The sequence below is a fragment of the Gallus gallus genome, unplaced genomic scaffold (assembly GCF_016699485.2).
Source record: "Gallus gallus isolate bGalGal1 unplaced genomic scaffold, bGalGal1.mat.broiler.GRCg7b scaffold_45, whole genome shotgun sequence".
In the NCBI taxonomy this organism is placed as follows: domain Eukaryota; kingdom Metazoa; phylum Chordata; class Aves; order Galliformes; family Phasianidae; genus Gallus; species Gallus gallus.
Genome location: NW_024095997.1, coordinates 227,297 through 253,838, shown reverse-complemented (window position 1 = coordinate 253,838; position 26,542 = coordinate 227,297). Strand labels below are relative to the sequence as shown.

At 61.6% G+C, this 26,542-nt stretch overlaps 1 protein-coding gene across 1 annotated transcript in view; it reads left to right on the top strand.

Moving 5' to 3' along the window:
• The first annotated feature begins 1,102 nt into the window (after positions 1-1,102).
• LOC107050563 (neuroligin-2-like) overlaps positions 1,103-26,542 on the top strand; it is a 50,746-nt gene continuing 25,306 nt past the window's right edge. Inside the window, exons 1-11 of the mRNA XM_040657137.2 lie at positions 1,103-1,161; positions 6,664-6,697; positions 7,414-7,593; positions 8,566-8,682; positions 9,643-9,771; positions 10,243-10,327; positions 11,749-11,852; positions 15,974-16,095; positions 19,231-19,411; positions 22,047-22,204; positions 25,940-26,078. Of these exons, the coding sequence (XP_040513071.2) occupies positions 1,156-1,161; positions 6,664-6,697; positions 7,414-7,593; positions 8,566-8,682; positions 9,643-9,771; positions 10,243-10,327; positions 11,749-11,852; positions 15,974-16,095; positions 19,231-19,411; positions 22,047-22,204; positions 25,940-26,078 (1,255 nt within the window). The 5' untranslated portion in view covers positions 1,103-1,155. The remainder of the gene's footprint in view (positions 1,162-6,663; positions 6,698-7,413; positions 7,594-8,565; positions 8,683-9,642; positions 9,772-10,242; positions 10,328-11,748; positions 11,853-15,973; positions 16,096-19,230; positions 19,412-22,046; positions 22,205-25,939; positions 26,079-26,542) is intronic.

The window sequence follows — 26,542 nt, the reverse complement described above, 5'->3', positions numbered from 1 at the left end:
GGGCAATGGGGTCAATGGGGTCATTATAGGGACATGGGGGGCAATGGGGTCAATGGGGTCATTATAGGGACATGGGGGGCAATGGAGACATGGGGGTCTTCGGGGTCATTATAGGGTCATTGGGGGACATTATGGGGACACTGGGGGCAATGGGGACATGGGGTCATTGGGGTCAATGGGGTCATTATAGGGACATGGGGGGCAATGGAGTCATGTGGGGCAATGGGGACATTGGGATCAATAAGGTCATTATAGGGACATGGGGGGCAATGGGGTCAATGGCGACATTATAGGGACATGGGGGGTAATGGAGTCATGGGGGGCAATGGGGTCATTATAGGGACACGGGGGGCAATGGGGTCAATGGGGTCATTATAGGGACATGGGGGGCAATGGGGACATTGGGGGACATTGGGGTCAATGGGGTCATTATAGGGACATGGGGGGCAATGGGGTCATTATAGGGAAATGGGGGGTAATGGGGTAAATGAGGTCATTATAGGGACACGGGGGTCAATGGGGTCAATGGGGACATTATAGGGACATGGGGGGCAATGGGGTCATTATAGGGAAATGGGGGGTAATGGGGTAAATGAGGTCATTATAGGGACACGGGGGGCAATGGGGTCAATGGGGACATTATAGGGATATGGGGGGCAATGGGGACATTGGGGGACATTGGGGTCAATGGGGTCATTATAGGGACACGGGGGGCAATGGGGTCATGTGGGGCAATGGGGACATTGGGGTCAATAAGGTCATTATAGGGACATGGGGGGCAATGGGGTCAATGGGGTCATTATAGGGACACGGGGGGCAATGGGGTCAATGGGGTCATTATAGGGACATGGGGGGCAATGGGGTCAATGGGGACATTATAGGGACATGGGGGGCAATGGGGTCAATGGGGACATTGGGGCCGTTATGGGGCCGTTATGGGGCCGTTGGGGCCCCCCATGGTGTCACTGCCGCCCCCCCCACGTCCAGCTGTGCCGTTTCCCATCCCCGTCCCCCCCCCCGCATTCCCCGCATTCCACGGCAGCCAATCAGCGTTGAGAAAACACTTCGGGGGGGGGGGGGGGGGGGGGGCAGTGATGATCTGCCCACCCCCCCCACAGCTCCGCCCCCCCCCTCAGTTTGGCTGCTGAGAGCGGCATGGAGGCAACTGGGGGGACCGGGGGGGGGCATAAAGGGGACTGGGGGGGCAGTTGGGGGGCCGGGGAGGGGGATTAAGGGGATTGGAGGGGGCAAATAGGGGCTGGGGGGGGCAGATATGGGGGGGCTGGGGGGGGCAGATGGGGAACCGGGGGGCAGATGGGGGGGCTAGGGGGGCAAATAGGGGCTGAGGAGGGCAGATATGGGGGGCTGGGGGGGACTGGGGGGGGCAGATGGGGAACCGGGGGGCAGATGGGGGGGCTGGGAAGCAATTGGGGGCGGTTCTGGGGGGGTAAATGGAAGCTGGGGGGGCAGATATGGGGGCTGAGGGGGCAAACATGGGCTGGGGGGGCAGTTATTGGGGCTGGGGGGCAGATGGGGAACTGGGGGGGCAAATAGGGGGGCTGGGGGCAGATGTGGGGGGGCTGGGGGGGCAAATAGGGGCTGGGGGGCAATTGGGGGCGGTTCTGGGGGGGTAAGTAGAAGGTGGGGGGCAGATATGGGTGCTGGGGGGGCAAATTGAGGCTGGGGGGGCAGTTATTGGGGCTGGGGGGCAGATGGGGAACTGGGGGGGCAAATAGGGGGTCTGGGGGCAGATATGGGGGCGCTGGGGGGGCAAATAGGGGCTGGGGGGCAATTGGGGGCAGTTTTGGGGGAGTAAATGGAAATTGGGGGGGCAGATATGGGGGCTGAGGGGCAAATAGGGGTGGAGGGGGCAATTGGGGGCAGTTCTGTGGGGGTAAGTAGAAGGTGGGGGGCAATTATGATGGCTGGGGGGGCAGTTATGGGGACTGGGGGGCAGATAGGGGGGCTGGGGGCAGATAAAAGGGACTGGGGGGCAGTTATGGGAACTGGGGGGCAAATAGGGGTGGGGGGGGAATCGGGGGCAGTTCTGGGGGGGTAAATGGAAGCTGGGGGGGCAGATAGGAGGACTGGGGGGGCAAATAGGGGTCGGGGGGGCAGTTATTGGGGCTGGGGGGGCAGATGGGGAACTGGGGGGGCATATAGGGGTGGAGGGGGCAGTTATTGGGGCTGGGGGGCAGATGGGGATCTGGGGGGGCAGATAGGGGGGCTGGGGGGGCATATAGGTGTGGAGGGGGCAATCGGGGGCAGTTCTGTGGGGGTAAGTAGAAGGTGGGGGGGGCAGATATGGGGGCTGGGGGGGCAGTCATGGGAACTGGGGGGCAAATAGGGGTGGGGGGGAATCGGGGGCAGTTCTGGGGGGGTAAATGGAAGCTGGGGGGGCAGATAGGGGGACTGGGGGGGCAAATAGGGGTCGGGGGGGCAGTTATTGGGGCTGGGGGGGCAAATATAGGCTGGGGGCGCAGTTATTGGGGCTGGGGGGCAGGTGGGGAACTGAGGGGGCAGATGGGGGGCTGGGGGCAGATATGGGGGGCCTGGGGGGGGAAATAGGGGCTGAGGGGGCAATTGGGGGCAGTTCTGGGGGGGTAAATGGAAGCTGGAGGGGGCAGATATGGGGGCTGAGGGGGCAAACATGGGCTGGGGGGGCAGTTATTGGGGCTGGGGGGCAGATGGGGAACTGGGGGGGCAAATAGGGGGGCTGGGGGCAGATGTGGGGGGGCTGGGGGGGCAAATAGGGGCTGGGGGGCAATTGGGGGCGGTTCTGGGGGGGTAAGTAGAAGGTGGGGGGGCAGATATGGGGGCTGGGGGGGCAAATATGGGCTGGGGGGGCAGTTATTGGGGCTGGGGGGCAGATGGGGAACTGGGGAGGGCAGATAGGGGGGCTGGGGGCAGATGTGGGGGGCTGGGGGGGCAAATAAGGGCTGGGGGGCAATTGGGGGCAGTTTTGGGGGAGTAAATGGAAATTGGGGGGGCAGATATGGGGGCTGAGGGGCAAATAGGGGTGGAGGGGGCAATTGGGGGCAGTTCTGTGGGGGTAAGTAGAAGGTGGGGGGCAATTATGAGGGCTGGGGGGGCAGTTATGGGAACTGGGGGGCAGATAGGGGGGCTGGGGGCAGATAAAAGGGACTGGGGGGCAGTTATGGGAACTGGGGGGCAAATAGGGGTGGGGGGGGAATCGGGGGCAGTTCTGGGGGGGTAAATGGAAGCTGGGGGGGCAGATATGGGGACTGGAGGGGCAAATAGGGGTGGAGGGGGCAGTTATTGGGGCTGGGGGGCAGATGGGGAACTGGGGAGGGCAGATAGGGGGGCTGGGGGGGCAGATAGGTGTGGAGGGGGCAGTTATTGGGGCTGGGGGGCAGATGGGGGTCTGGGGGGGCAGATAGGGGGGCTGGGGGGGCAAATAGGGGTGGAGGGGGCAATCGGGGGCAGTTCTGTGGGGGTAAGTAGAAGGTGGGGGGGGCAGATATGGGGGCTGGGGGGGCAAATATGGGCTGGGGGGGCAGTTATTGGGGCTGGGGGGCAGATGGGGAACTGGGGAGGGCAGATAGGGGGGCTGGGGGCAGATGTGGGGGGCTGGGGGGGCAAATAAGGGCTGGGGGGCAATTGGGGGCAGTTTTGGGGGAGTAAATGGAAATTGGGGGGGGCAGATATGGGGGCTGAGGGGCAAATAGGGGTGGAGGGGGCAATTTGGGGCAGTTCTGTGGGGGTAAGTAGAAGGTGGGGGGCAATTATGAGGGCTGGGGGGGGCAGTTATGGGGACTGGGGGGCAGATAGGGGGGCTGGGGGCAGATAAAAGGGACTGGGGGGCAGTTATGGGAACTGGGGGGCAAATAGGGGTGGGGGGGAATCGGGGGCAGTTCTGGGGGGGTAAATGGAAGCTGGGGGGCAGATATGGGGACTGGGGGGGCAAATAGGGGTGGAGGGGGCAGTTATTGGGGCTGGGGGGGCAGATGGGGAACTGGGGAGGGCAGATAGGGGGGCTGGGGGGGCAGATAGGTGTGGAGGGGGCAGTTATTGGGGCTGGGGGGCTGATGGGGAACTGGGGGGGCAGATAGGGGGCTGGGGGGGCAAATAGGGGTGGAGGGGGCAGTTATTGGGGCTGGGGGGCTGATGGGGAACTGGGGGGGCAGATAGGGGGGCTGGGGGGGCAAATAGGGGTGGAGGGGGCAATCGGGGGCAGTTCTGTGGGGGTAAGTAGAAGGTGGGGGGGGCAGATATGGGGGCTGGGGGGGCAGTTATGGGAACTGGGGGGCAGATAGGGGGGCTGGGGGCAGATATGGGGGGCCTGAAGGGGCAAATAGGGGCCGGGGGGCAATTGGGGGCAGTTCTGGGGGTGGAAATAGGGGCTGGGGGGGCAGATATGGGGTGGGGGGGGGGCAGTTCTGGGGGCTGGGGGGGGCAAATAGGGGCAGGGGGGCAATTTGGGGTCATCTTATGGGATTTTGGGGGAGATTGGGGCAAATTGGGGTCATTTGGGGTCGTTTTGTGGGATTTTGGGGGGAAATTGGGAAATTGGGGTCTTTTGGGGTCATTTTATGGGGTTTTGGGGGAGATTGGGAGAAATTGGGGTCATTTGGGGTCATTTTATGGGGTTTTGGGGGAGATTGGGGAAATTGGGGTCATTTGGGGGTTATTTTATGGGATTTTTAGGGGGAATTGAGGGAAATTGGGGTCATTTGGGGTCGTTTTATGGGATTTTGGGGAGAAATGGGGGAAATTGGGGTCTTTTGGGGTCATTTTATGGGGTTTTGGGGGAGATTGGGGAAATTTGGGTTATTTGGGGGTTATTTTATGGGATTTTTAGGGGGAATTGGGAGAAATTTTGGTCATTTGGGGCCGTTTTGTGGGGCTTTAGGGGGAATCGAGGGAAATGTGGGTCTTTTGGGGTTATTTTATGGGATTTTCAGTGGGAATTGGGGGAAATTTGGGTCTTTTGGGGTCATTTTAAGGGATTTTGGGGGGGAATTGGGGAAAATCGGGGTCATTTGGGGTCGTTTTATGGGATTTTGGGGGGAAATGGGGGAAATTGGGGTCATTTGGGGTCATTTTATGGGGTTTTGGGGGGAATTGGGGAAATTGGGGTCATTTTGGGGTTATTTTATGGGATTTTTAGGGGGAATTGAGGGAAATTTGGGTCATTTTGGGGTCATTTTATGGGATTTTGGGGAGAAATGGGGGAACTTGGCTCATTTTGGGGGATTTTGGGGGGAATTGGGGGTAATTTGGGTCATTTGGGGGTAATTTTATGGGGTTTTGAGTGAGATTGGGGAAATTTGGGTCATTTCGGGGTTATTTTATGGGATTTTTACGGGGAATTGAGGGAAATGGGGGTCTTTTGGGGTCGTGTTATGGGATTTTAGGGGGAAATGGGGGAAATTGGGGTCATTTTGGGGTTATTTTATGGGATTTTTACGGGGAATTGAGGGAAATGGGGGTCTTTTGGGGTCGTGTTATGGGATTTTAGGGGGAAATAGGGGAAATTGGGGTCATTTCGGGGTCATTTGGGGAGATTTGGGGGGGGAAATGGGGGAAATCGGGGTCATTTGGGGTCGTTTTATGGGGTTCTGGGGGGGAATTGGGGGAAATTGGGGTCTTTTGGGGTCATCTTATGGGGTTTTGGGGGAGACTGGGGAAATTGGGGTCATTTTGGGGTTATTTTATGGGAATTTTAGGGGGAATTGGGGGAAATTTGGGTCATTTTGCAGTTATTTTATGAGATTTTTGGGGGGAAATGGGGGAAATTGGGGTCATTTGGGGTCATTTTGTGGGATTTTGGGGGGAATCGGGGGAAATGTGGGTCTTTTGGGGTTGTTGTATGGGATTTGGGGGATTTCTGGGTCATTTTGGGGTAATTTTGTGGGATTTTAGGGAACATTTGGGTCATTTGGGGTCATTTTGGGGGATTTTTAGGGGGAATTGGGGGATTTTGGGGTCATTTTGGGGTCATTTTATGGGGTTTTGGGTGAGATTGGGGAAATTTGGGTCATTTCGGGGTTTTTTATGGGATTTTTAGGGGGAACTGGGGGAAATGTGGGTCATTTGGGGCTGTTTTATGGGATTTGGGGGGAAATGGGGGAAATTGGGGTCATTTCAGGGTCATTTTGTGGGATTTTGGGTGGAATTGGGGGAGATTTGGGTTATTTGCGGTCATTTGGGGGGATTTTTAGGGGGAATTGAGGGAAATGTGGGTCATTTGGGGTCATTTTATGGGATTTTGGGGGGAAATGGGGGAAATTGGGGTCATTTTGGGTCGTTTTATGGGATTTGGGGGGAGAATAGGGGAAAACTGGGGTAATTTGGGGTCGTTTTATGGGATTTTGGGAGAATTGGGGGAGATTTGGGGCATTTGTGGTCATTTTGGGGGATTTTGGGGGAGGTTGGGGAACTTGGGGTCGTTTGGGGTCATTTTATGGGATTTGGGGGGGAAATGGGGGAAATGTGGGTCATTTCGGGGTCAGTTTATGGGACTTTGGGGGGGATTTGGGGGGAATTTCGGTCACTTCGGGTCATTTTGGGGGATTTGAGGGAAACTGGAGGATGGTTCTATTAAGGGGGGGTTGTGGGGTGGTTTGGAAGCGGACTTTTGGGGTGATTTGGGGGTAATTATGGGGGATTTGGGGGTGCTGAACCCGCCCTGCATTTCAGCTGCTGTTGGCACTGCTGTTGGCCGGGGTCAAAGGTGAGACGGGGCGTGGCCACGGGGGGGGGGGGGGCGTGGCCAGGGAGGGGGCGTGGCTACGCTGATTGTGGCCAGATAGAACGGGGCGTGGTCAGTAAGGGGGCGTGGCCAAAAGGTACGTGGGCGTGGCCACGATGGGCGTGGTTATGAAGGAGTCGTGGCCCTCGGGAAATGGGCGTGGCCTCGAGGGGGCGTGGCCACGATAGTTGTGGCCAGATAGAATGGGGCGTGGTCAATCAGGGGGCGTGGCCAAAAGGTACGGGAGCGTGGCCACGAGGGGGCGTGGTCATAAGGAATGGGGCGTGGTCACGGGGGCGTGTCCAGCAGAAACGGGCGTGGCCTCGAGGGGCGTGGCCAGATGGAATGGGAGTGGCCAATGCGGGGTGGGGCCAGCATGAGTGGGGGCGTGGCCACGAGGGGGCGTGGTCACGTGAATGGTAGTGGGCGTGGCCACGTGGAGAGGCGTGGCCATACGATGTTGTGGGCGGGGCTGTGATTGGCCGGGGGTCACTGGGAGGAGATGGGGGGAACTGGGAGGGCAATGGGGGTACTGGGAGGGACTGGGAAGAAACTGGGGGGGTACTGGGAGTTACTGGGAGGGAAGAGGACTGGGATGGAACTGGGAGGGAACGGAGACGCACTGGGGCGCTCGGTGGGCGTGGCCACGGGCGGGTGGGGGCGTGTCCTCCGCTAAGCCCCGCCCCCATCTTCCACAGCGGCCCCGCCCTTCCTGGAGGAGCCGTCCAATGGCAGCGTGGTGTTGGGGAAGGAGGCGGAGCTCCGCTGCGCCGTGCGAGGGGGCGTGGCCGTGCAGTGGGCGCGGGGGGGGCTGCTGCTGGGGGCGCTGCCAGGCCCCGCCCACCCGCGATACCGATTGGTCGGCGACCCGCGGAAAGGTGCGGAAGAGGCGGGGCTAAGGGAAAGGGAGCGCGGCGATTGGGCGAGTAATGAGGGGGGCGTGGCCAACGGGTTGGGGTGGCTTAATGGGGAGCAGAAGGGGGCGTGGCCAAATGAGGGCGCTGCTGGTTGGTTGGAGAAAGGGGCGTGGCTTACTTGGTAGCAAAGGGGCGTGGCTTGAGGCAAAAATGGGCGTGGCTTAAGGGAGCGTTGATAAATGAGATTGTGTTGAGGGGCGTGGCTAAAAGCAAAGAGGGCGGGGCTTAATGCGGGAAGTGGGAGGGGCTAAATGGGAGGGCCATGTATGCAATTGTTATTGTCATGTATAATAATGATTATTATTATGATTGTGTGTAACAGAAAGGGGCGGGGCTATAAGGGTGAAGGGGCGGGGCTTGATACGTTGGGGCTGGGGGCGGGGTTAATTAGTATGCGGGGTGGGTGGGGCTAATGGGAGAAAGGGGCGGGGCTTAAGCAGGTGGGACAGATGTAATTGAATAAGGGGGCGGGGCTAACTGGGTGGGTCTGGAGAGTGGGGCCAATCAGATTTAAGGGGCGGGGCTGAAGGGGTGCGTCTATGGGGTTGGGCCAATAGAAATGCAAGGGCGGGACTAAAGGTTGCGTCCAAGACGGGTGTGACCAATCCAATCAACGGGGCGGGGCTACAGGCGTGTGTCTATGGAGGGTTGGACCAATCAGAATAAAGGGGCGGGGCTAAAGGTGTGCGCCTATGGGGTGGGGCCGGTATGAATGGTGGGCGGGGCTAAATGGGAGTGTCTAGGGGGGCGGGGCCAAGGAGGGCGGGGCCAATCAGACGAAAGGGGTGGGGCTGTAGCGGTTTGAACAAGGAGGGCGGGGCCAACCGGAACGGAGGGGCGGGGCTAAAACCCGGGGGGGGGTGTTGGGGGGCGTGGCCTGGTCGGGGTGGGCGTGGTCGGGTGGGCGTGGTCATCACGAGGCCCCGCCCCCAGGAGAGCACCACCTGCGCATCATGGCCGCGCGATTGGAGGACGACGGCGTCTGGCAGTGCCAGGCGGGGGGGGGGAACGGAACTGCGGGGTCACGGCCTGCACTGCTAACGGTGATGGGTGGGTGGCACTGGGACGGACTGGGAGGGAACTGGGGGGGAATGGGAGGGAATGGGAGGGACTGGGAGGGATTGGGGGGGAATGGGAGGGAATGGGAGGCCCTGGGGGGGGATGGGAGGGACTGGGATGGACTGGGAGGGAATGAGGGGCACTGAGGGGGGGACTGGGAGGGAACTGGATGGGAATGGGAGGGAAGGGGAGGGAATGCGGGGGAATGGGAGGGAATGGGAGGCACTGGGAGGGACTGGAGGGGGAATGGGGGGGAGCTGGGTAGGAATGGGGGGGAATGGGAGGGAATGGGGGGCACTGGGAGGGACTGGGAGGGGAATGGGGGGCACTGGGAGGGAGTGGGGGGAGATGGGAGGGAAGGGGGGGCACTGGGAAGGAATGGGTGGGAAATGGGTGGGGGTGGGGATGGGGGGCACTGGGGGGGGCTGGGAGGGAATGGAGGGCACTGGGAGGGAGTGGGGAGGAATAGGGGGCACTGGGAGGGAGTGGGGGGGGATGGGCGGGGACGTGGGGGAGCTGGGATGAACTGGGAGGGGAAATGGGGGATACTGGGAAGGACTGGGATGGATTGGAGACAGAGTTGGGGGGTGCTGGGGATACTGGGAGGGAATGCGAGGCACTGGGAAGGGAAGTGGGGGGGAATGGGAGGGACTGGAAGGGAAATGGGGGATACTGGGAGGGACTGGGATGGATTTGGGTGGGGCTGGGGGATACTGGGAAAGAGATGGGGGGATACTGGGAGGGACTGGGGGGGGGAAATGGAGGGGACTGGGAGACACTGGGAAGGAATGGGGTGGAATGGAAGAGTCTGGAAGGGGACTGGAGAGAGCATTGCTGGGCTGTACTGGGTGTTACTGGTCCTTACTGGGTGTTACTGGTCCTTACTGGGTGTTACTGGTCCGTACTGGGGGTTACTGGTCCATACTGGTCCTTACTGGGCTGTCCCCGCAGTGCCCCCCGCCCGCCCAGAGCTGGAGCTGCCCGAGGGGGCGGAGCTGCCGTGGCGGGAGGGGGCGGAGCTGGAGGTGCGGTGCCGAGTGGGCGGGGCCAGGCCGGCGGCCAATCTGCGGCTGACGTTGGGTAAGGGGGCGGGGCCTCGGGTTGGGGCGGCCAATCCGCGGCTGGGATGGGTAGGGGGGCGTGGCCTATCGGGTGCGGACAATGTGCGGCTGTGATGGGTAAGGGGGCGTGGCCTATCGGGGGCGGCCAATCAGTGGGTGATGTTGGGTGAGAGGGCGGGGCAGGGGGCGGGGCCTTGTGGAAGGACGTCCAATCTGTGTCTGTGTTGGGTAGGGGGGCGGGGCCTCGGGGTGGGGCGGCCAATCCGCGGCTGTGATGGGTAGGGGGCGTGGCCTATCGGTGGCAGCCAATTGCTCGGCGGGGTTGGCTGGGGAGGCAGAGCTAAGGGCGGCCAATCAGGGAGCGGTGTCGGGTGAGGGGGTGGGGCCTATGGGATCGGCCAATCCGAAGGTGGCGTTGGGTGAGGGGGTGGGGCTAGGGGCGGGGCCTGGCGGCGAGCAGCCAATCATTTGGGGCGATTTTGGGGGTAGGGGGGGGAGCCGCTGCCGGAGGTCTCCTCCCACGTCACTGAGGATGGCAGCGACCCCCGGCTGAGCACCACGCAGATCACCGTCCGGTGAGCACCAGTACACACCAGTACACACCAGTACACACCAGTATGGATGAGTACAGGCCAGTATAGATGAGCACAGACCAGCACAGACCAGTATAGATGAGCACAGACCAGTATATTCCAGTACAGACCAGTACAGACCAGTATAGATGAGCATAGACCAGCAGAGACCAGTATAGATGAGCACACACCAGTATATTCCAGTACAGACCAGCACAGACCAGTATAGATGGGCATGGAACAGTATAGAACAGTACAGACCAGTATAGATGAGCACGGACTAGCACAGACCAGTACAGACCAGTACAGACCAATACAGACCAGTATAGATGGGCATGGACCAGCACAGACCAGTACAGACCAGTATAGATGAGTACAGACCAGTACAGACCAGCATAGATGAGTACAGGCCAGCACAGACCAGTATGGACCAGTATAGACCAGCAGAGACCAGCAGAGACCAGTATAGATGAGCACAGACCAGCGCAGACCAGTACAGACCAGCATAGATGGGTACAGACCAGTATATTCCAATACAGACCAGTACAGACCAGTATAGATGAGCATGGACCAGTACAGACCAGTACAGACCAATACAGACCAGTATAGATGAGCACGGACCAGTACAGACCAGTACAGACCAGTACAGACCAGCATAGATGAGTACAGGCCAGCGCAGACCAGTACAGACCAGTATAGATGAGCACAGACCAGTATATTCCAGTACAGACCAGTACAGACCAGTATAGATGGGCATGGACCAGTACAGACCAGTACAGACCAATACAGACCAGTATAGATGGGCATGGACCAGCACAGACCAGTACAGACCAGTATAGATGAGTACAGACCAGTACAGACCAGCATAGATGAGTACAGGCCAGTATAGACCAGTATGGACCAGTATAGACCAGCACAGACCAGTATAGATGAGCACAGACCAGTATAGACCAGTATAGACCAGTATAAATGGGCACAGACCAGTATAGACCAGTATAGACCAGTATAGATGAGCACAGACCAGTATAGACCAGTATAGACCAGTATAGGTCTCTACAAACTGGTGTGCACCAGTAAAGAGCAGCACAGACCGGTATGCACCGACTGACCAGTGCAGCCCAGTACAGACCAGTACAGCCCAGTATGGCCCAGTATGAGCCAGTGCGACCCAGTAGGGCCCATCCCATCCCAGTCAATCCCAGTCCCTCCCAGTTGCTCCCAGTCCATCCCAGTCCCTCCCGGTTGCTCCCAGTCCCATCCCAGTCCCTCCCAGTCTGTCCCAGTCCCTCCCAGCCCCATCCCATCCCATCCCATCCCCTCCCAGTCCGTCCCAGTTGCTCCCAGTCCCATCCCAGTGGCTCCCAGTCCGTCCCAGTGGCTCCCAGTCCGTCCCAGTGGCTCCCAGCTGCCCCCTCCCCCCGCAGTGTGTCCCCCCGCCGCGGTTCCCACGGGCAGACCCTGCACTGTTCGGCCACCAATGAGGCGGGGGGGGACCCCACGGAGACCCACCTGACGGTCAGCGTGCTCTGTGAGTGCCCGGCGCCCCCCAGTTCATCCCAGTTCCTCCCAGTTCATCCCAGTTCATCCCAGTCCCTCCCAGCTCATCCCAGTTCCTCCCAGTCCCTCCCAGTTCATCCCAGCTCATCCCAGTCCCTCCCAGTCTCTCCCAGTCCCTCCCAGTTAATCCCACTTCCTCCCACTTCCTCCCAGTTCATCCCACTTCCTCCCAGTCCCTCCCAGTTCATCCCAGTTCCTCCCAATTCCTCCCAGTCCCTCCCAGTTCCTCCCATTCCCTCCCAGTTCTTCCCAGTTCCTCCCAGTCCCTCCCAGTTCCTCCCAGTTCATCCCAGTTCCTCCCAGTTCATCCCAGTCCCTCCCAGTTAATCCCAGTTCATCCCAGTTCCTCCCAGTCCCTCCCAGTTCATCCCAGTCCCTCCCAGTTAATCCCAGTTCCTCCCAGTCCATCCCAGTCCCTCCCAGTTCCTCCCAATCCCTCCCAGTTCCTCCCAGTCCCTCCCAGTTCATCCCAGTTCATCCCACTTCCTCCCAGTTCATCCCAGTTCCTCCCAGTTCCTCCCAGTCCCTCCCAGTTCCTCCCAGTCCCTCCCAGTCCCTCCCAGCTCCTCCCAGTCCCTCCCAGTTCATCCCAGTTCCTCCCAGTCCCTCCCAGTCCCTCCCAGTTCATCCCACTTCCTCCCAGTCCCTCCCAGTTCCTCCCAGTTCCTCCCAGTCCCTCCCAGTTCATCCCACTTCCTCCCAGTCCCTCCCAGTCCCTCCCAGTTCCTCCCAGTCCATCCCACTTCCTCCCAGTCCCTCCCAGTTCATCCCAGCTCATCCCAGTCCCTCCCAGTTCCTCCCAGTCCCTCCCAGTCCCTCCCAGTTCATCCCACTTCCTCCCAGTCCCTCCCAGTTCATCCCAGTCCCCTCCCAGTTCCTCCCAGTTCCTCCCAGTCACTCCCAGTTCATCCCAGTTCATCCCAGTTCCTCCCCGTCCCTCCCAGTTCATCCCACTTCCTCCCAGTTCATCCCAGTTCCTCTCAGTTCATCCCACTTCCTCCCACTTCCTCCCAGTTCCTCCCAGTCCCTCCCGGTTCCTCCCAGTCCCTCCCACTTCCTCCCACTTCCTCCCAGTTCCTCCCAGTTCCCCCCCGCCCCGCCCTTATTCCTCCACATCAAGTCCCTGGACCCCCCCCAGGACCTCCCAGTATCCCCCAGTATGTCCCACTACCTCCCAGTATCCCCCAATTCCTCCCAGTCCCCTCCCAGTATCACCAATCCCACCCCACGATGACCTCCGGCCCTCCCAGTATCACCTCCCAGTATCACCTCCCAGTACCTCCCAGTGCCTCCCAGTACATCCCAGTCTCCCCTGTGCTGTCCTCTACCTTCCCAGTACCACCTAGTCCCTCCCAGTACCTCCCAGTAACTCCCAGTCCCTCCCAGTCTCCCCAGTCCCACCCCATGAAGACCTCAGGCCCTCCCAGTACCTCCCAGTATCCCCCAGTTCCTCCCAGTCTCCCCATTCCCACCCTATGAAGACCTCAGGCCCTCCCAGTATCACCTCCCAGTACCTCCCAGTATCACCTCCCAGTACCTCCCAGTTCCTCCCAGTATCACCTCCCAGTACCTTCACAGTTCCTCCCAGTCCCCTCCCAGTATCACCAATCCCACCCCACAAAGACCTCCGGCCCTCCCAGTACCTCCCAGTACCTCCCAGTACATCCCAGTCTGCCCTGTGCTGTCCTCTACCCTCCCAGTACCACCCAGTACTTCCCAGTACCCCCCAGTACCAACCAGTACATCCCAGTTCCCTCCCAGTCTCCCCTATGCCATCCTCTGCTCTCCCAGTACCTCCCAGTCTCCCCCAGTACATCCCAGTACGTCCCAGTTCCTCCCAATCCCATCCCCATGACATCCACAGGCCAGCCCAGTATCTCCCAGTGCCTCCCAGTACCTCCCAGTCCCTCCCAGTGCCCTCACTGACCCCATTCCAATCCCCATGAAGCCCTCCCAGTACCTCCCAGTATCTCCCAGTCCCCTCCCAGTATCACCAATCCCACCCCACGAAGACCTCTGGCCCTCCCAGTATCACCTCCCAGTATCTCCCAGTACCTCCCAGTCCCACCCAGTCTCCCCAGTCCCACCCACAAAGACCTCCGGCCCACCCAGTATCACCTCCCAGTGCCTCCCAGTATCCCCCAGTTCCTCCCAGTTCCCTCCCAGTATCACCAATCCCACCTCACAAAGACCTCCGGCCCTCCCAGTATCCCCTCCCAGTACCTCCCAGTATCCCCCAGTGTCCCCCAGTTCCTCCCAGTTCCCTCCCAGTATCACCAGTCCCACCCCACAAAGACCTCCGGCCCCCCCAGTATCACCTCCCAGTGCTCCCAGTATCTCCCAGTACCTCCCAGTTCCCTCCCAGTATCACCAATCCCACCTCACAAAGACCTCCAGCCCTCCCAGTATCCCCTCCCAGTCCCTCCCAGTTCCCTCCCAGTATCACCAATCCCACCTCATGAAGACCTCCGGCCCTCCCAGTATCCCCTCCCAGTGCCTCCCAGTATCCCCCAGTGTCCCCCAGTTCCTCCCAGTCCCCTCCCAGTATCACCAGTCCCACCCCACGAAGACCTCCGCCCCCCCCAGTATCACCTCCCAGTGCCTCCCAGTATCTCCCAGTACCTCCCAGTTCCCTCCCAGTATCACCAATCCCACCCCACAAAGACCTCCGGCCCTCCCAGTACCTCCCAGTACCTCCCAGTACATCCCAGTCTGCCCTGTGCTGTCCTCTACCCTCCCAGTACCACCCAGTACTTCCCAGTACCCCCCAGTACCAACCAGTACATCCCAGTTCCCTCCCAGTCTCCCCTATGCCATCCTCTGCTCTCCCAGTACCTCCCAGTCTCCCCCAGTACATCCCAGTACGTCCCAGTTCCTCCCAATCCCATCCCCATGACATCCACAGGCCAGCCCAGTATCTCCCAGTGCCTCCCAGTACCTCCCAGTCCCTCCCAGTGCCCCTCACTGACCCCATTCCAATCCCCATGAAGACCTCCCAGTACCTCCCAGTATCTCCCAGTCCCCTCCCAGTATCACCAATCCCACCCCACGAAGACCTCTGGCCCTCCCAGTATCACCTCCCAGTATCTCCCAGTACCTCCCAGTCCCACCCAGTCTCCCCAGTCCCACCCACAAAGACCTCCGGCCCACCCAGTATCACCTCCCAGTGCCTCCCAGTATCCCCCAGTTCCTCCCAGTCCCCTCCCAGTATCACCAATCCCACCTCACAAAGACCTCCAGCCCTCCCAGTATCCCCTCCCAGTCCCTCCCAGTATCCCCCAGTGTCCCCCAGTTCCTCCCAGTCCCCTCCCAGTATCACCAGTCCCACCCCACGAAGACCTCCGGCCCCCCCAGTATCATCTCCCAGTGCCTCCCAGTATCTCCCAGTACCTCCCAGTTCCCTCCCAGTATCACCAATCCCACCTCACGAAGACCTCCAGCCCTCCCAGTATCCCCTCCCAGTCCCTCCCAGTATCCCCCAGTGTCCCCCAGTTCCTCCCAGTCCCCTCCCAGTATCACCAGTCCCACCCCACAAAGACCTCCGGCCCCCCCAGTATCACCTCCCAGTGCCTCCCAGTATCTCCCAGTACCTCCCAGTTCCCTCCCAGTATCACCAATCCCACCTCACGAAGACCTCCGGCCCCCCCAGTATCCCCTCCCAGTGCCTCCCAGTATCCCCCAGTCCCTCCCAGTTCCCTCCCAGTATCACCAATCCCACCCCACAGAGACCTCCAGCCCTCCCAGTATCCCCTCCCAGTACCTCCCAGTATCCCCCAGTCCCTCCCAGTCCCCTCCCAGTATCACCAATCCCACCCCACAGAGACCTCCGGCCCTCCCAGTATCCCCTCCCAGTACCTCCCACTACCTCCCACTACCTCCCAGTATCACCTCCCAGTCCCTCCCAGTACCTCCCAGTATCACCTCCCAGTCCCTCCCAGTGCCCCCCCCTGACCCCATTCCAATCCCCACGAAGCCCTCCACCCCTCCCAGTACTCCCAGTATCCCCAGTACCCTCCACCCCCCCCATCCCTGCACCCCGAGGGGGGGGTTGAGGGCCCTCCCAGTGCCTCCCAGTCTGACCAGTGCTCCCAGTTCCCCCCGAGCCGCCCACCATTGAGGGTTTGGAGTCGCCCAACGTGAGGTTGGGGGACACTCTGCGACTGCTCTGCATGGCACGGGGGGGCAACCCGGCCCCCAGTCTGCACTGGGAGAAGGTACTGGGAGCACTGGGAGGGCTGGGAGGGGTAACTGGGAGCACTGGGAGAAGGTACTGGGAGCACTGGGAGGGATGGCAGGGCTGGGAGGGGTAACTGGGAGCACTGGGAGAAGGTACTGGGAGCACTGGGAGGGATGGCAGGGGGAACTGGGAGCACTGGGAGGGATGGCAGGGGGCACTGGGAGCACTGGGAGAAGGTACTGGGAGCACTGGGAGGGATGGCAGGGGGAACTGGGAGCACTGGGAGAAGGTACTGGGAGCACTGGGAGGGATGGCAGGGGGAACTGGGAGCACTGGGAGGGATGGCAGGGGGAACTGGGAGCACTGGGAGCACTGGGAGGGCTGGGAGGGGGAAGTGGGAGCACTGGGAGAGGGTACTGGGAGCACTGGGAGCACTGGGAGCACTGGGAGGGGGAACTGGGAGCACTGGGAGGTGGAACTGGGCGCACTGGGAGCACTGGGATGGAGCACTGGTGCTCCTGTGGTCACCATCACCCCCATAACCCCCATATCCCCCATAACCCCCATAACCCCCATCACCCCCATAACCCCCTCATCCCCCATGACCCCCCATGATCCCCCATGACCCCCCATGACCCCCCACTGCCCCCCATTACCCCCATCACCCCCATCACCCCCTCATCCCCCATAACCCCCCATGACCCCCCATGACCCCCCATTGCCCCCCATAACCCCCATCACCCCCTCATCCCCCACTGCCCCCCATTGCCCCCCATGACCCCCCATTGACCCCTATTACCCCAATCACCCCCATCTCCCCCACATCTCCTATAACCCCCCATTGCCCCCCATAACCCCCATCACCCCCATCACCCCCTGATCCCCCATTGCCCCCCATGACCCCCCATGCCCCCCATTGCCCCCCATAACCCCCATCACCCCCATCACCCCCTGATCCCCCATTGCCCCCCATGACCCCCCATGCCCCCCATTGCCCCACATAACCCCCATCACCCCCTCATCCCCTACTGCCCCCCATTGCCCCCCATGACCCCCCACTGCCCCCCATTGCCCCCCATCACCCCCCATGACCCCCCATGACCCCCCATGACCCCCCATTGCCCCCCACTGCCCCCCATTGCCCCCCATGACCCCCCATTGCCCCCCACTGCCCCCCATGACCCCCCATTGCCCCCCATTGCCCCCCATGACCCCCCATGTCCCCCACTGCCCCCCATTGCCCCCCATGACCCCCCACTGCCCCTCACTGCCCCCATTGCCCCCCATTGCCCCCCACTGCCCCCCATTGCCCCCTATTACCCCCATATCCCCTATAACCCCCCATCACCCCCATCAACCCCCACAACCCCATGACCCCCCATGACCCCCCATTGCCCCATTGCCCCCCATGACCCCCCATGACCCCCCATTGCCCCCCATGACCCCCCATAACCCCCCATCTCCCCCTCATCCCCCATGAGCCCCCATTGCCCCCCATGACCCCCCATTGCCCCCCATTACCCCCATTCCCCCCATCACCCCCTCATCCCCCATTGCCCCCCACTGCCCCCCATGACCCCCCATGAACCCCACTGCCCCCCATTGCCCCCCATGACCCCCCATGACTCCCCATTGCCCCCCATGACCCCCCATTGCCCTCCATTGCCCCCCAAACCCCCCCATGACCCCCCATGACCCCCCATTGCCCCCCAAAACCCCCATGACCCCCCATGACCCCCCATTGCCCCCCACTGCCCCCCATAACCCCCCATCACCCCCTCATCCCCCATTGCCCCCCACTGCCCCCCCATGACCACCCATGACCCCCCAAAACCCCCCCACTGTCCCCCCATTACCCCCCATGCCCCCCCATGACCCCCCATGCCCCCCATTGCCCCCCATAACCCCCATCACCCCCTCATCCCCCATTGCCCCCCACTGCCCCCCATTGCCCCCCATGACCCCCCATGTCCCCCACTGCCCCCCATTGCCCCCCATGACCCCCCATGACCCCCCACTGCCCCCCATTGCCCCCCACTGCCCCCACTGCCCCCCATGACCCCCCATGACCCCCCACTGCCCCCTCATTGCCCCCCAAAACCCCCCATGACCCCCCATGACGCCCCCACTGCCCCCCATGACCCCCCATTGCCCCCCATTGCCCCCCATTACCCCCATAACCGCCCATTGCCCCCCATTGCCCCCCACTGCCCCCCATGACCCCCCATGACCCTCCACTGCCCCCCATTGCCCCTCACTGCCCCCATTGCCCCCCATTGCCCCCCACTGCCCCCCATTGCCCCCTATTACCCCCATCACCCCCATATCCCCTATAACCCCCCATCACCCCCATCACCCCCACAACCCCATGACCCCACATGACCCCCCATTGCCCCCATTGCCCCCCATGACCCCCCATTGCCCCGCACTGCCCCCATTGCCCCCATTGCCCCCCATTGCCCCCCATTGCCCCCCCATGACCCCCCATTGCCCCCCACTGCCCCCCATTGCCCCTCATGACCCCCCATGACCCCCTCATCCCCCATTTCCCCCATGACCCCCCATGACCCCCCATTGCCCCCCATTGCCCCCCACTGCCCCCCATGACCCCCCATTGCCCCCCACTGCCCCCCATTGCCCCCCATGACCCCCCACTGCCCCCATTGCCCCCTATTACCCCCATGACCCCCCACTGCCCCCATTGCCCCCTATTACCCCCATGACCCCCCACTGCCCCCCATCACCCCCCATCACCCCCCATGACCCCCCATGACCCCCCATTGCCCCCCATTACCCCCCATGACCCCCATTGCCCCCCCACTGCCCCCCATGACCCCCATTGCCCCCCACTGCCCCCCACTGCCCCCTATTACCCCCATATCCCCTATAACCCCCCATCACCCCCATCACCCCCACAACCCCATGACCCCACATGACCCCCCATTGCCCCCATTGCCCCCCATGACCCCCCATTGCCCCGCACTGCCCCCATTGCCCCCATTGCCCCCCCATGACCCCCCATTGCCCCCCACTGCCCCCCATGACCCCCCATGACCCCCTCATCCCCCATTTCCCCCATGACCCCCCATGACCCCCCATTGCCCCCATTGCCCCCCACTGCCCCCCATTGCCCCGCACTGCCCCGCACTGCCCCCATTGCCCCCCGGCGCAGGACGGCGTCCCGCTGCTCTCTCCGTGGTTCTCCGACTCGCCGCGTGGGGGCGCTGCGGCGCTGTCCCGCAGCCGGGTGGTGCTGACGGTGACGCGGATGGACGACGGCGTCACTCTGAGCTGCCGCAGCCGCAGCGCCGCGGGGGGGGGCGGCACCGACAGCGTCACCATCCGCGTGTACTGTGAGTGGGGGGGGGGACCGCAATGGGGGGACTGGGAGCACTGGGAGGGACTGGGAGGGACTAGGAGACCTCACTGGGAGGGACTGGGAGCACTGGGAGGGACTGGGAGGGACTGGGAGGGAATGGACTTCAATGGGGGGGACTGGGAGCACTGGGAGGGACTGGGAGGGACTGGGAGGGGATGGGAGGGACCTGAATGGGATGGACTGGGAGCACTGGGAGGGACTGGGAGGGATGGGATGGACCTCAATGGGGGGACTGGGAGCACTGGGAGGGACTGGGAGTCCTCACTGGGAGGGACCTCAATGGGGGGACTGGGAGCACTGGGAGGGACAGGGAGGGACTGGGAGGGGATGGGAGACCTCACTGGGAGGGACTGGGAGCACTGGGAGGGACTGGGAGGGACTGGGAGAGACTGGGAGCACTGGGAGGGACTGGGAGACCTCACTGGGAGGGACTGGGAGCACTGGGAGGGACTGGGAGGGGATGGGATGGACTTCAATGGGGGGGACTGGGAGCACTGGGAGGGACTGGGAGGGATGGGATGGACCTCAGTGGGGGGGACTGGGAGCACTGGGAGGGACTGGGAGGGACTGGGAGTGGATGGGAGGGACCTGAATGGGATGGACTGGGAGCACTGGGAGGGACTGGGAGGGACCTCAGTGGGAGGGACTGGGAGCACTGGGAGGGACTGGGAGGGACTGGGAGACCTCACTGGGAGGGACTGGGAGCACTGGGAGGGACTGGGAGGGACTGGGAGGGGATGGGAGACCTCACTGGGAGGGACTGGGAGCACTGGGAGGGACTGGGAGGGACTGGGAGGGACCTCAATGGGGGGGACTGGGAGCACTGGGAGGGACTGGGAGGGACTGGGAGGGGATGGGAGGGACCTGAATGGGATGGACTGGGAGCACTGGGAGGGACTGGGAGGGATGGGATGGACCTCAATGGGGGGACTGGGAGACCTCACTGCGAGGGACTGGGAGCACTGGGAGGGACTGGGAGGGATGGGATGGACCTCAATGGGGGGGACTGGGAGCACTGGGAGGGACAGGGAGGGACTGGGAGGGGATGGGAGCACTGGGAGGGACTGGGAGACCTCACTGGGAGGGACTGGGAGGGACTGGGAGACCTCAGTGGGAGGGACTGGGAGGGACTGGGAGGGGATGGGAGACCTCATTGGGAGGGACTGGGAGCACTGGGAGGGACTGGGAGGGACTGGGAGGGGATGGGAGGGACCTGAATGGGATGGACTGGGAGCACTGGGAGGGACTGGGAGGGACTGGGAGACCTCAGTGGGAGGGACTGGGAGCACTGGGAGGGACTGGGAGGGACTGGGAGACCTCAGTGGGAGGGACTGGGAGCACTGGGAGGGACTGGGAGGAGATGGGAGACCTCACTGGGAGGGACTGGGATGGACTGGGAGGGGATGGGATGGACCTCAGTGGAATGGACTGGGAGCACTGGGAGGGACTGGGAGGGGATGGGATGGACCTCAATGGGAGGGACTGGGAGGGACCCACACCACCCCATACCGCCCCATACCGCCCCATGGAGCCCCATAGAGCCCCATACCACCCCATATTGCCCCATACCGCCCCATACAGCCCCATACCGCCCCATACCACCACATACCGCCCTGTACTACCCCATAGAGCCCCATACTGCCCCATAGAGCCCCATGTCACCCCATACTGCCCCATAGAACCCCACACCGCCCCATAGAGCCCCATACCACCCCATACTGCCCCATAGAGCCCCACACCGCCCCATAGAGCCCCATAGAGCCCCATACTGCCCCATACCACCCCATACCACCCCATACCGCCCCATACAGCCCCATGTCACCCCTTACTGCCCCATACCGCCCTGTACAGCCCCATACCACCCCATACTACCCCATACAGCCCCATGTCACCCCATACCACCCCATACCACCCCATACAGCCCCATACTGCCCCATACAGCCCCATGTCACCCCATACCACCCCATACTGCCCCATACCGCCCCATGTCACCCCATACAGCCCCATACTGCCCCATACAGCCCCATACTGCCCCATACCACCCCATACAGCCCCATACAGCCCCATGTCACCCCATACCACCCCATACAGCCCCATACTGCCCCATACCGCCCCATGTCACCCCATACAGCCCCATACTGCCCCATACAGCCCCATAGAGCCCCATACTGCCCCATACCACCCCATACAGCCCCATACTGCCCCATACAGCCCCATGTCACCCCATACCACCCCATACTGCCCCATACCGCCCCATGTCACCCCATACAGCTCCATACTGCCCCATACCGCCCCATACTGCCCCATACAGCCCCATGTCACCCCATACCACCCCATACTGCCCCATACAGCCCCATGTCACCCCATACCACCCCATACTGCCCCATGTCACCCCATACCACCCCATACAGCCCCATGTCACCCCATACCACCCCATACAGCCCCATGTCACCCCATACCACCCCATACTGCCCCATACAGCCCCATGTCACCCCATACCGCCCCATACCGCCCCATAGAGCCCCACACCGCCCCATAGAGCCCCACACCGCCCCATAGAGCCCCACAGAGCCCCACGGAGCCCCACAGCGGTCCGTGCTGTTCCGCAGACCTTCCGGCGGAGGTGACGATTTTGGGGTCTCCGACGGTGGCGGAGAACGGGACGCTGAGCCTGGCGTGCAGCAGCGCCCCCAGCAACCCCCCGGTGCGGCTGCGCTGGTGGCTGGGGGGGCGCGAGCTGCCCCACGGGGACACCGCCGTCACACCGGTGGGCAACCGCGGCACCCCGCCACCCCCACGCAGGACCCCACTGCGGCCCCACGGGGATCCATTGTGTCCCATTGTGTCCCATTGTGTCCCATTGTATCCCATTGTGTCCCATTGTGTCCCTATAGGGACTCATTGCATCCCCATTGTGTCCCATTGTGTCCCATTGTGTCCCCGTAGGACCCATTGTGTCCCATTGTGTCCCTATAGGGACTCATTGTATGCCCATTGTACCCCATTGTGTCCCATTGTGTCCCCGTAGGACCCATTGTGTCCCATTGTGTCCCATTGTGTCCCTATAGGGACTCATTGTGACCCCATTGTATCCCATTGTGTTCCATTGTGTGCCCATAGGGACCCATTGTGTCCCTATAGGGACTCATTGTAGCCCCATTGTATCCCATTGTGTCCCATTGTGTGCCCATAGGGACCCATTGTGTCCCCGTAGGTCCCATTGTGTCCCATTGTGCCCCATTGTGTCCCATTGTATCCCATTGTGTCCCATTGTGTCCCATTGTGTCCCTATAGGGACTCATTGTATCCCCATTGTATCCCATTGTGTCCCATTGTGTCCCATTGTGTCCCTATAGGGACCCATTGTAGCCCCATTGTATCCCATTGTGTCCCATTGTGCCCCATTGTGTGCCCATAGGGACCCATTTGGTCCCATTGTGTCCCATTGGGTCCCATTGTGCCCCCATAGACACCCATTGTGTCCCATTGTGTCCCATTGTGTCCCATTGTGTCCCTGTAGGACCCATTGTGTCCCATTGTGTCCCATTGTGTCCCATTGTGTCCCCGTAGGGACCCATTGTGTCCCATTGTGTCCCATTGTGCCCCATTGTGTCCCCGTAGGGACCCATTGTGACCCATTGTGTCCCCATTGTGTCCCATTGTGCCCCATTGTGCCCCATTGTGTCCCATTGTGTCCCCGTAGGGACCCATTGTGTCCCATTGTGTCCCATTGTGTCCCATTGTGTCCCTGTAGGACCCATTGTGTCCCATTGTGTTCCATTGTGTCCCCCTAGGACCCATTGTGTCCCATTGTGTCCCTATAGGGACTCATTGTATGCCCATTGTACCCCATTGTGTCCCATTGTGTCCCCGTAGGACCCATTGTGTCCCATTGTGTCCCATTGTGTCCCATTGTGACCCATTGTGTCCCATTGTGTCCCATTGTGTCCCTATAGGGACTCATTGTATCCCCATTGTGTCCCATTGTGTCCCATTGTGTCCCTATAGGGACTCATTGTATCCCCATTGTGTCCCATTGTGTCCCATTGTGTCCCATTGTGTCCCTATAGGGACTCATTGTAGCCCCATTGTATCCCATTGTGTCCCATTGTGACCCATTGTGTCCCCGTAGGGACCCATTGTGTCCCATTGTGTCCCATTGGGTCCCATTGTGCCCCCATAGACACCCATTGTGTCCCATTGTGTCCCATTGTGTCCCCGTAGGGACCCATTGTGTCCCATTGTGTCCCATTGTGTCCCATTGTGCCCCATTGTGTCCCCGTAGCGACCCATTGTGACCCATTGTGTCCCCATTGTGTCCCATTGTGCCCCATTGTGCCCCATTGTGTCCCATTGTGTCCCCGTAGGGACCCATTGTGTCCCATTGTGTCCCCATAGGGACCCATTGTGCCCCATTGTGTCCCATTGTGTCCCCGTAGGTCCCATTGTGTCCCATTGTGTCCCCGTAGGGACCCATTGTGTCCCATTGTGTCCCATTGTGCCCCATTGTGTCCCATTGTGTCCCCGTAGGACCCATTTTGTCCCATTGTGTCCCATTGTGTCCCATTGTGTCCCCATAGGGACCCATTGTGTCCCATTTTGTCCCATTGTGTCCCATTGTGTCCCATTGTGTCCCATTGTGTGCCCATAGGGACCCATTGTGTCCCATTGTGTCCCATTGTGTCCCGTAGGGACCCATTGTGACCCATTGTGTCCCGTAGGGACCCATTGTGACCCATAGGGACCCATTGTGTCCCATTGTGTCCCCATCGTATTCCCATTGTGTCCCACTGTGTCCCACTGTGTCCCATTGTGTCCCTGTAGGACACATTGTGTCCCATTGTGTCCCCATTGTGTCCCCATTGTGCCCCATTGTGTCCCTGTAGGACCCATTGTGTCCCATTGTGTCCCCATTGTGTCCCCATTGTGCCCCATTGTGTGCCCATAGGGACCCATTTGGTCCCATTGTGTCCCATTGTGTCCCATTGTGTCCCATTGTATCCCATTGTGTCCCCATAGGGACCCATTATGTCCTATTATGGCCCCATAGGGACCCATTGCGTCCCATTATGGCCCCATAGGGACCCATTGTGACCCCATTGTGTCCCCATAGGGACCCATTGTGACCCCATTGTGTCTCATTGTGACCCACTGTGTCCCCATAGGGACCCATTGTGTCCCACTGTGTCCCTGTAGGACCCATTGTGTCCCATTGTGTCCCATTGTGTGCCCATAGGGACTCATTGTGTCCCATTATGTCCCCATAGGGACGCATTGTGACCCCATTGTGTCCCACTGTGTCCCTGTAGGACACATTGTGTCCCACTGTGTCCCATTGTGTCCCCATTGTGTCCCACTGTGTCCCATTGTGTCTCCATTGTGTCCCATTGTGTCCCCGTAGGTCCCACTGTGTCCCATTGTGTCCCCATAGGGACCCATTGTGTCCCATTGTGTCCCCGTAGGTCCCACTGTGTCCCATTGTGTCCCCATAGGGACCCATTGTGTCCCATTGTGTCCCCATAGGGACCTATTGTGCCCCATTGTGTCCCCATAGGGACCTATTGTGCCCCATTGTGTCCCATTGTGTCCCCATAGGGGCCTATTGTGCCCCATTGTGTCCCATTGTGTCCCCATAGGGACCTATTGTGCCCCATTGCCCCCCATTGCCCTCCACGGTGCCCCATATCCCATTGCCCCCCATTGCCCCCAATGGTGCCCTATATCCTATTGCCCCCATTGCCCCCCATTGTACCCCATTCCCCCCCATTGCCCCCCACTGCCCCCCATGGTGCCCTATATCTCATTGCCCCCATTGTCCCCCATGGTGCCCCATATCCCATTGTCCCCCTTTACCCCCCATTGCCCCCATTGCTCCCCATTGTTCCCCATTGCCCCCCATGGTGCCCAAATCCCATTCCCCCCATTGTCCCCCATGGTGCCCCATATCCCATTGCCCCCCATTATCCCCCATTGCCTCCCATTGCCCCCCATAGTGCCCCATATCCCATTGTCCCCCATTGCCCCCCATTGCCCCCATTGCCCCCCATGGTGCCCCATATCCCATTGCCCCCCATTGCCCCCATAGCCCCCCCTGGTCCCCCATTGCCCTCCATTACCCCCCATTACCCCCCGTTGCCCCCCACTGCACCCCATGGTGCCCCCATTGCCCCCCATTGCCCCCATTGCCCCCATGGTCCCCCATTGCCCTCCATTGCCCCCATTACCCCCCGTTGCCCCCCACTGCACCCCATGGTGCCCCCATTGCCCCCCGTTGCCCCCCACTGCACCCCATGGTGCCCCCATTACCCCCCGTTGCCCCCCACTGCACCCCATGGTGCCCCCATTGCCCCCATAGTCCCCCATTGCCCCCCATTACCCCCCGTTGCCCCCCACTGCACCCCATGGTGCCCCCATTGCCCCCATAGTCCCCCATTGCCCCCATGGTCCCCCATTGCCCCCATTGCCCCCCACTGCACCCCATGGTGCCCCCATTGCCCCCCAGGCCGAGGGCGGCGGTTCCGTCTCGATGTCCAACGTGACGCTGATTGGGCACCGCCGCGACCACGGGAGGGCGCTGCTGTGCGAGGCGCTGAGCCCGGGGCTGGGGAGCCGCAGTGCCAGCGTCCTGCTGGGGGTCACACGTGGGTCGGGGGGGGGGGGGGGATGGGGGGGACTGGGATGGACTGGGAGGGGATATGGGGAGATGTGGGGGGACTGGGAGGGACTGGGAGGGGACTGAGAGGGGATGTGGGGAGATGTGGGGGGACTGGGAGGGGATATGAGGGCACTGGGAGGGACTGGGAGGGGATGGGAGGGAATGGGGGGGACTGGGATGGACTGGGAGGGGATATGGGGAGATGTGGGGGGACTGGGAGGGGATATGGGGGGACTGGGAGGGACTGGGAGGGGATGGGAAGTGATGGGAGGGGCTATGGGGCTGAGCCCGGGGCTGGGGAGCCGCAGTGCCAGCGTCCTGCTGGGGGTCACACGTGGGTCTGGGGGGGGGGATGTGGGGCACTGGGAGGGACTGGGAGCAGATATGGGGGGACTGGGAGGGACTGGGAAGGGATATGGGAGTATTGGGAGGGACTGGAAGGTGATGGGA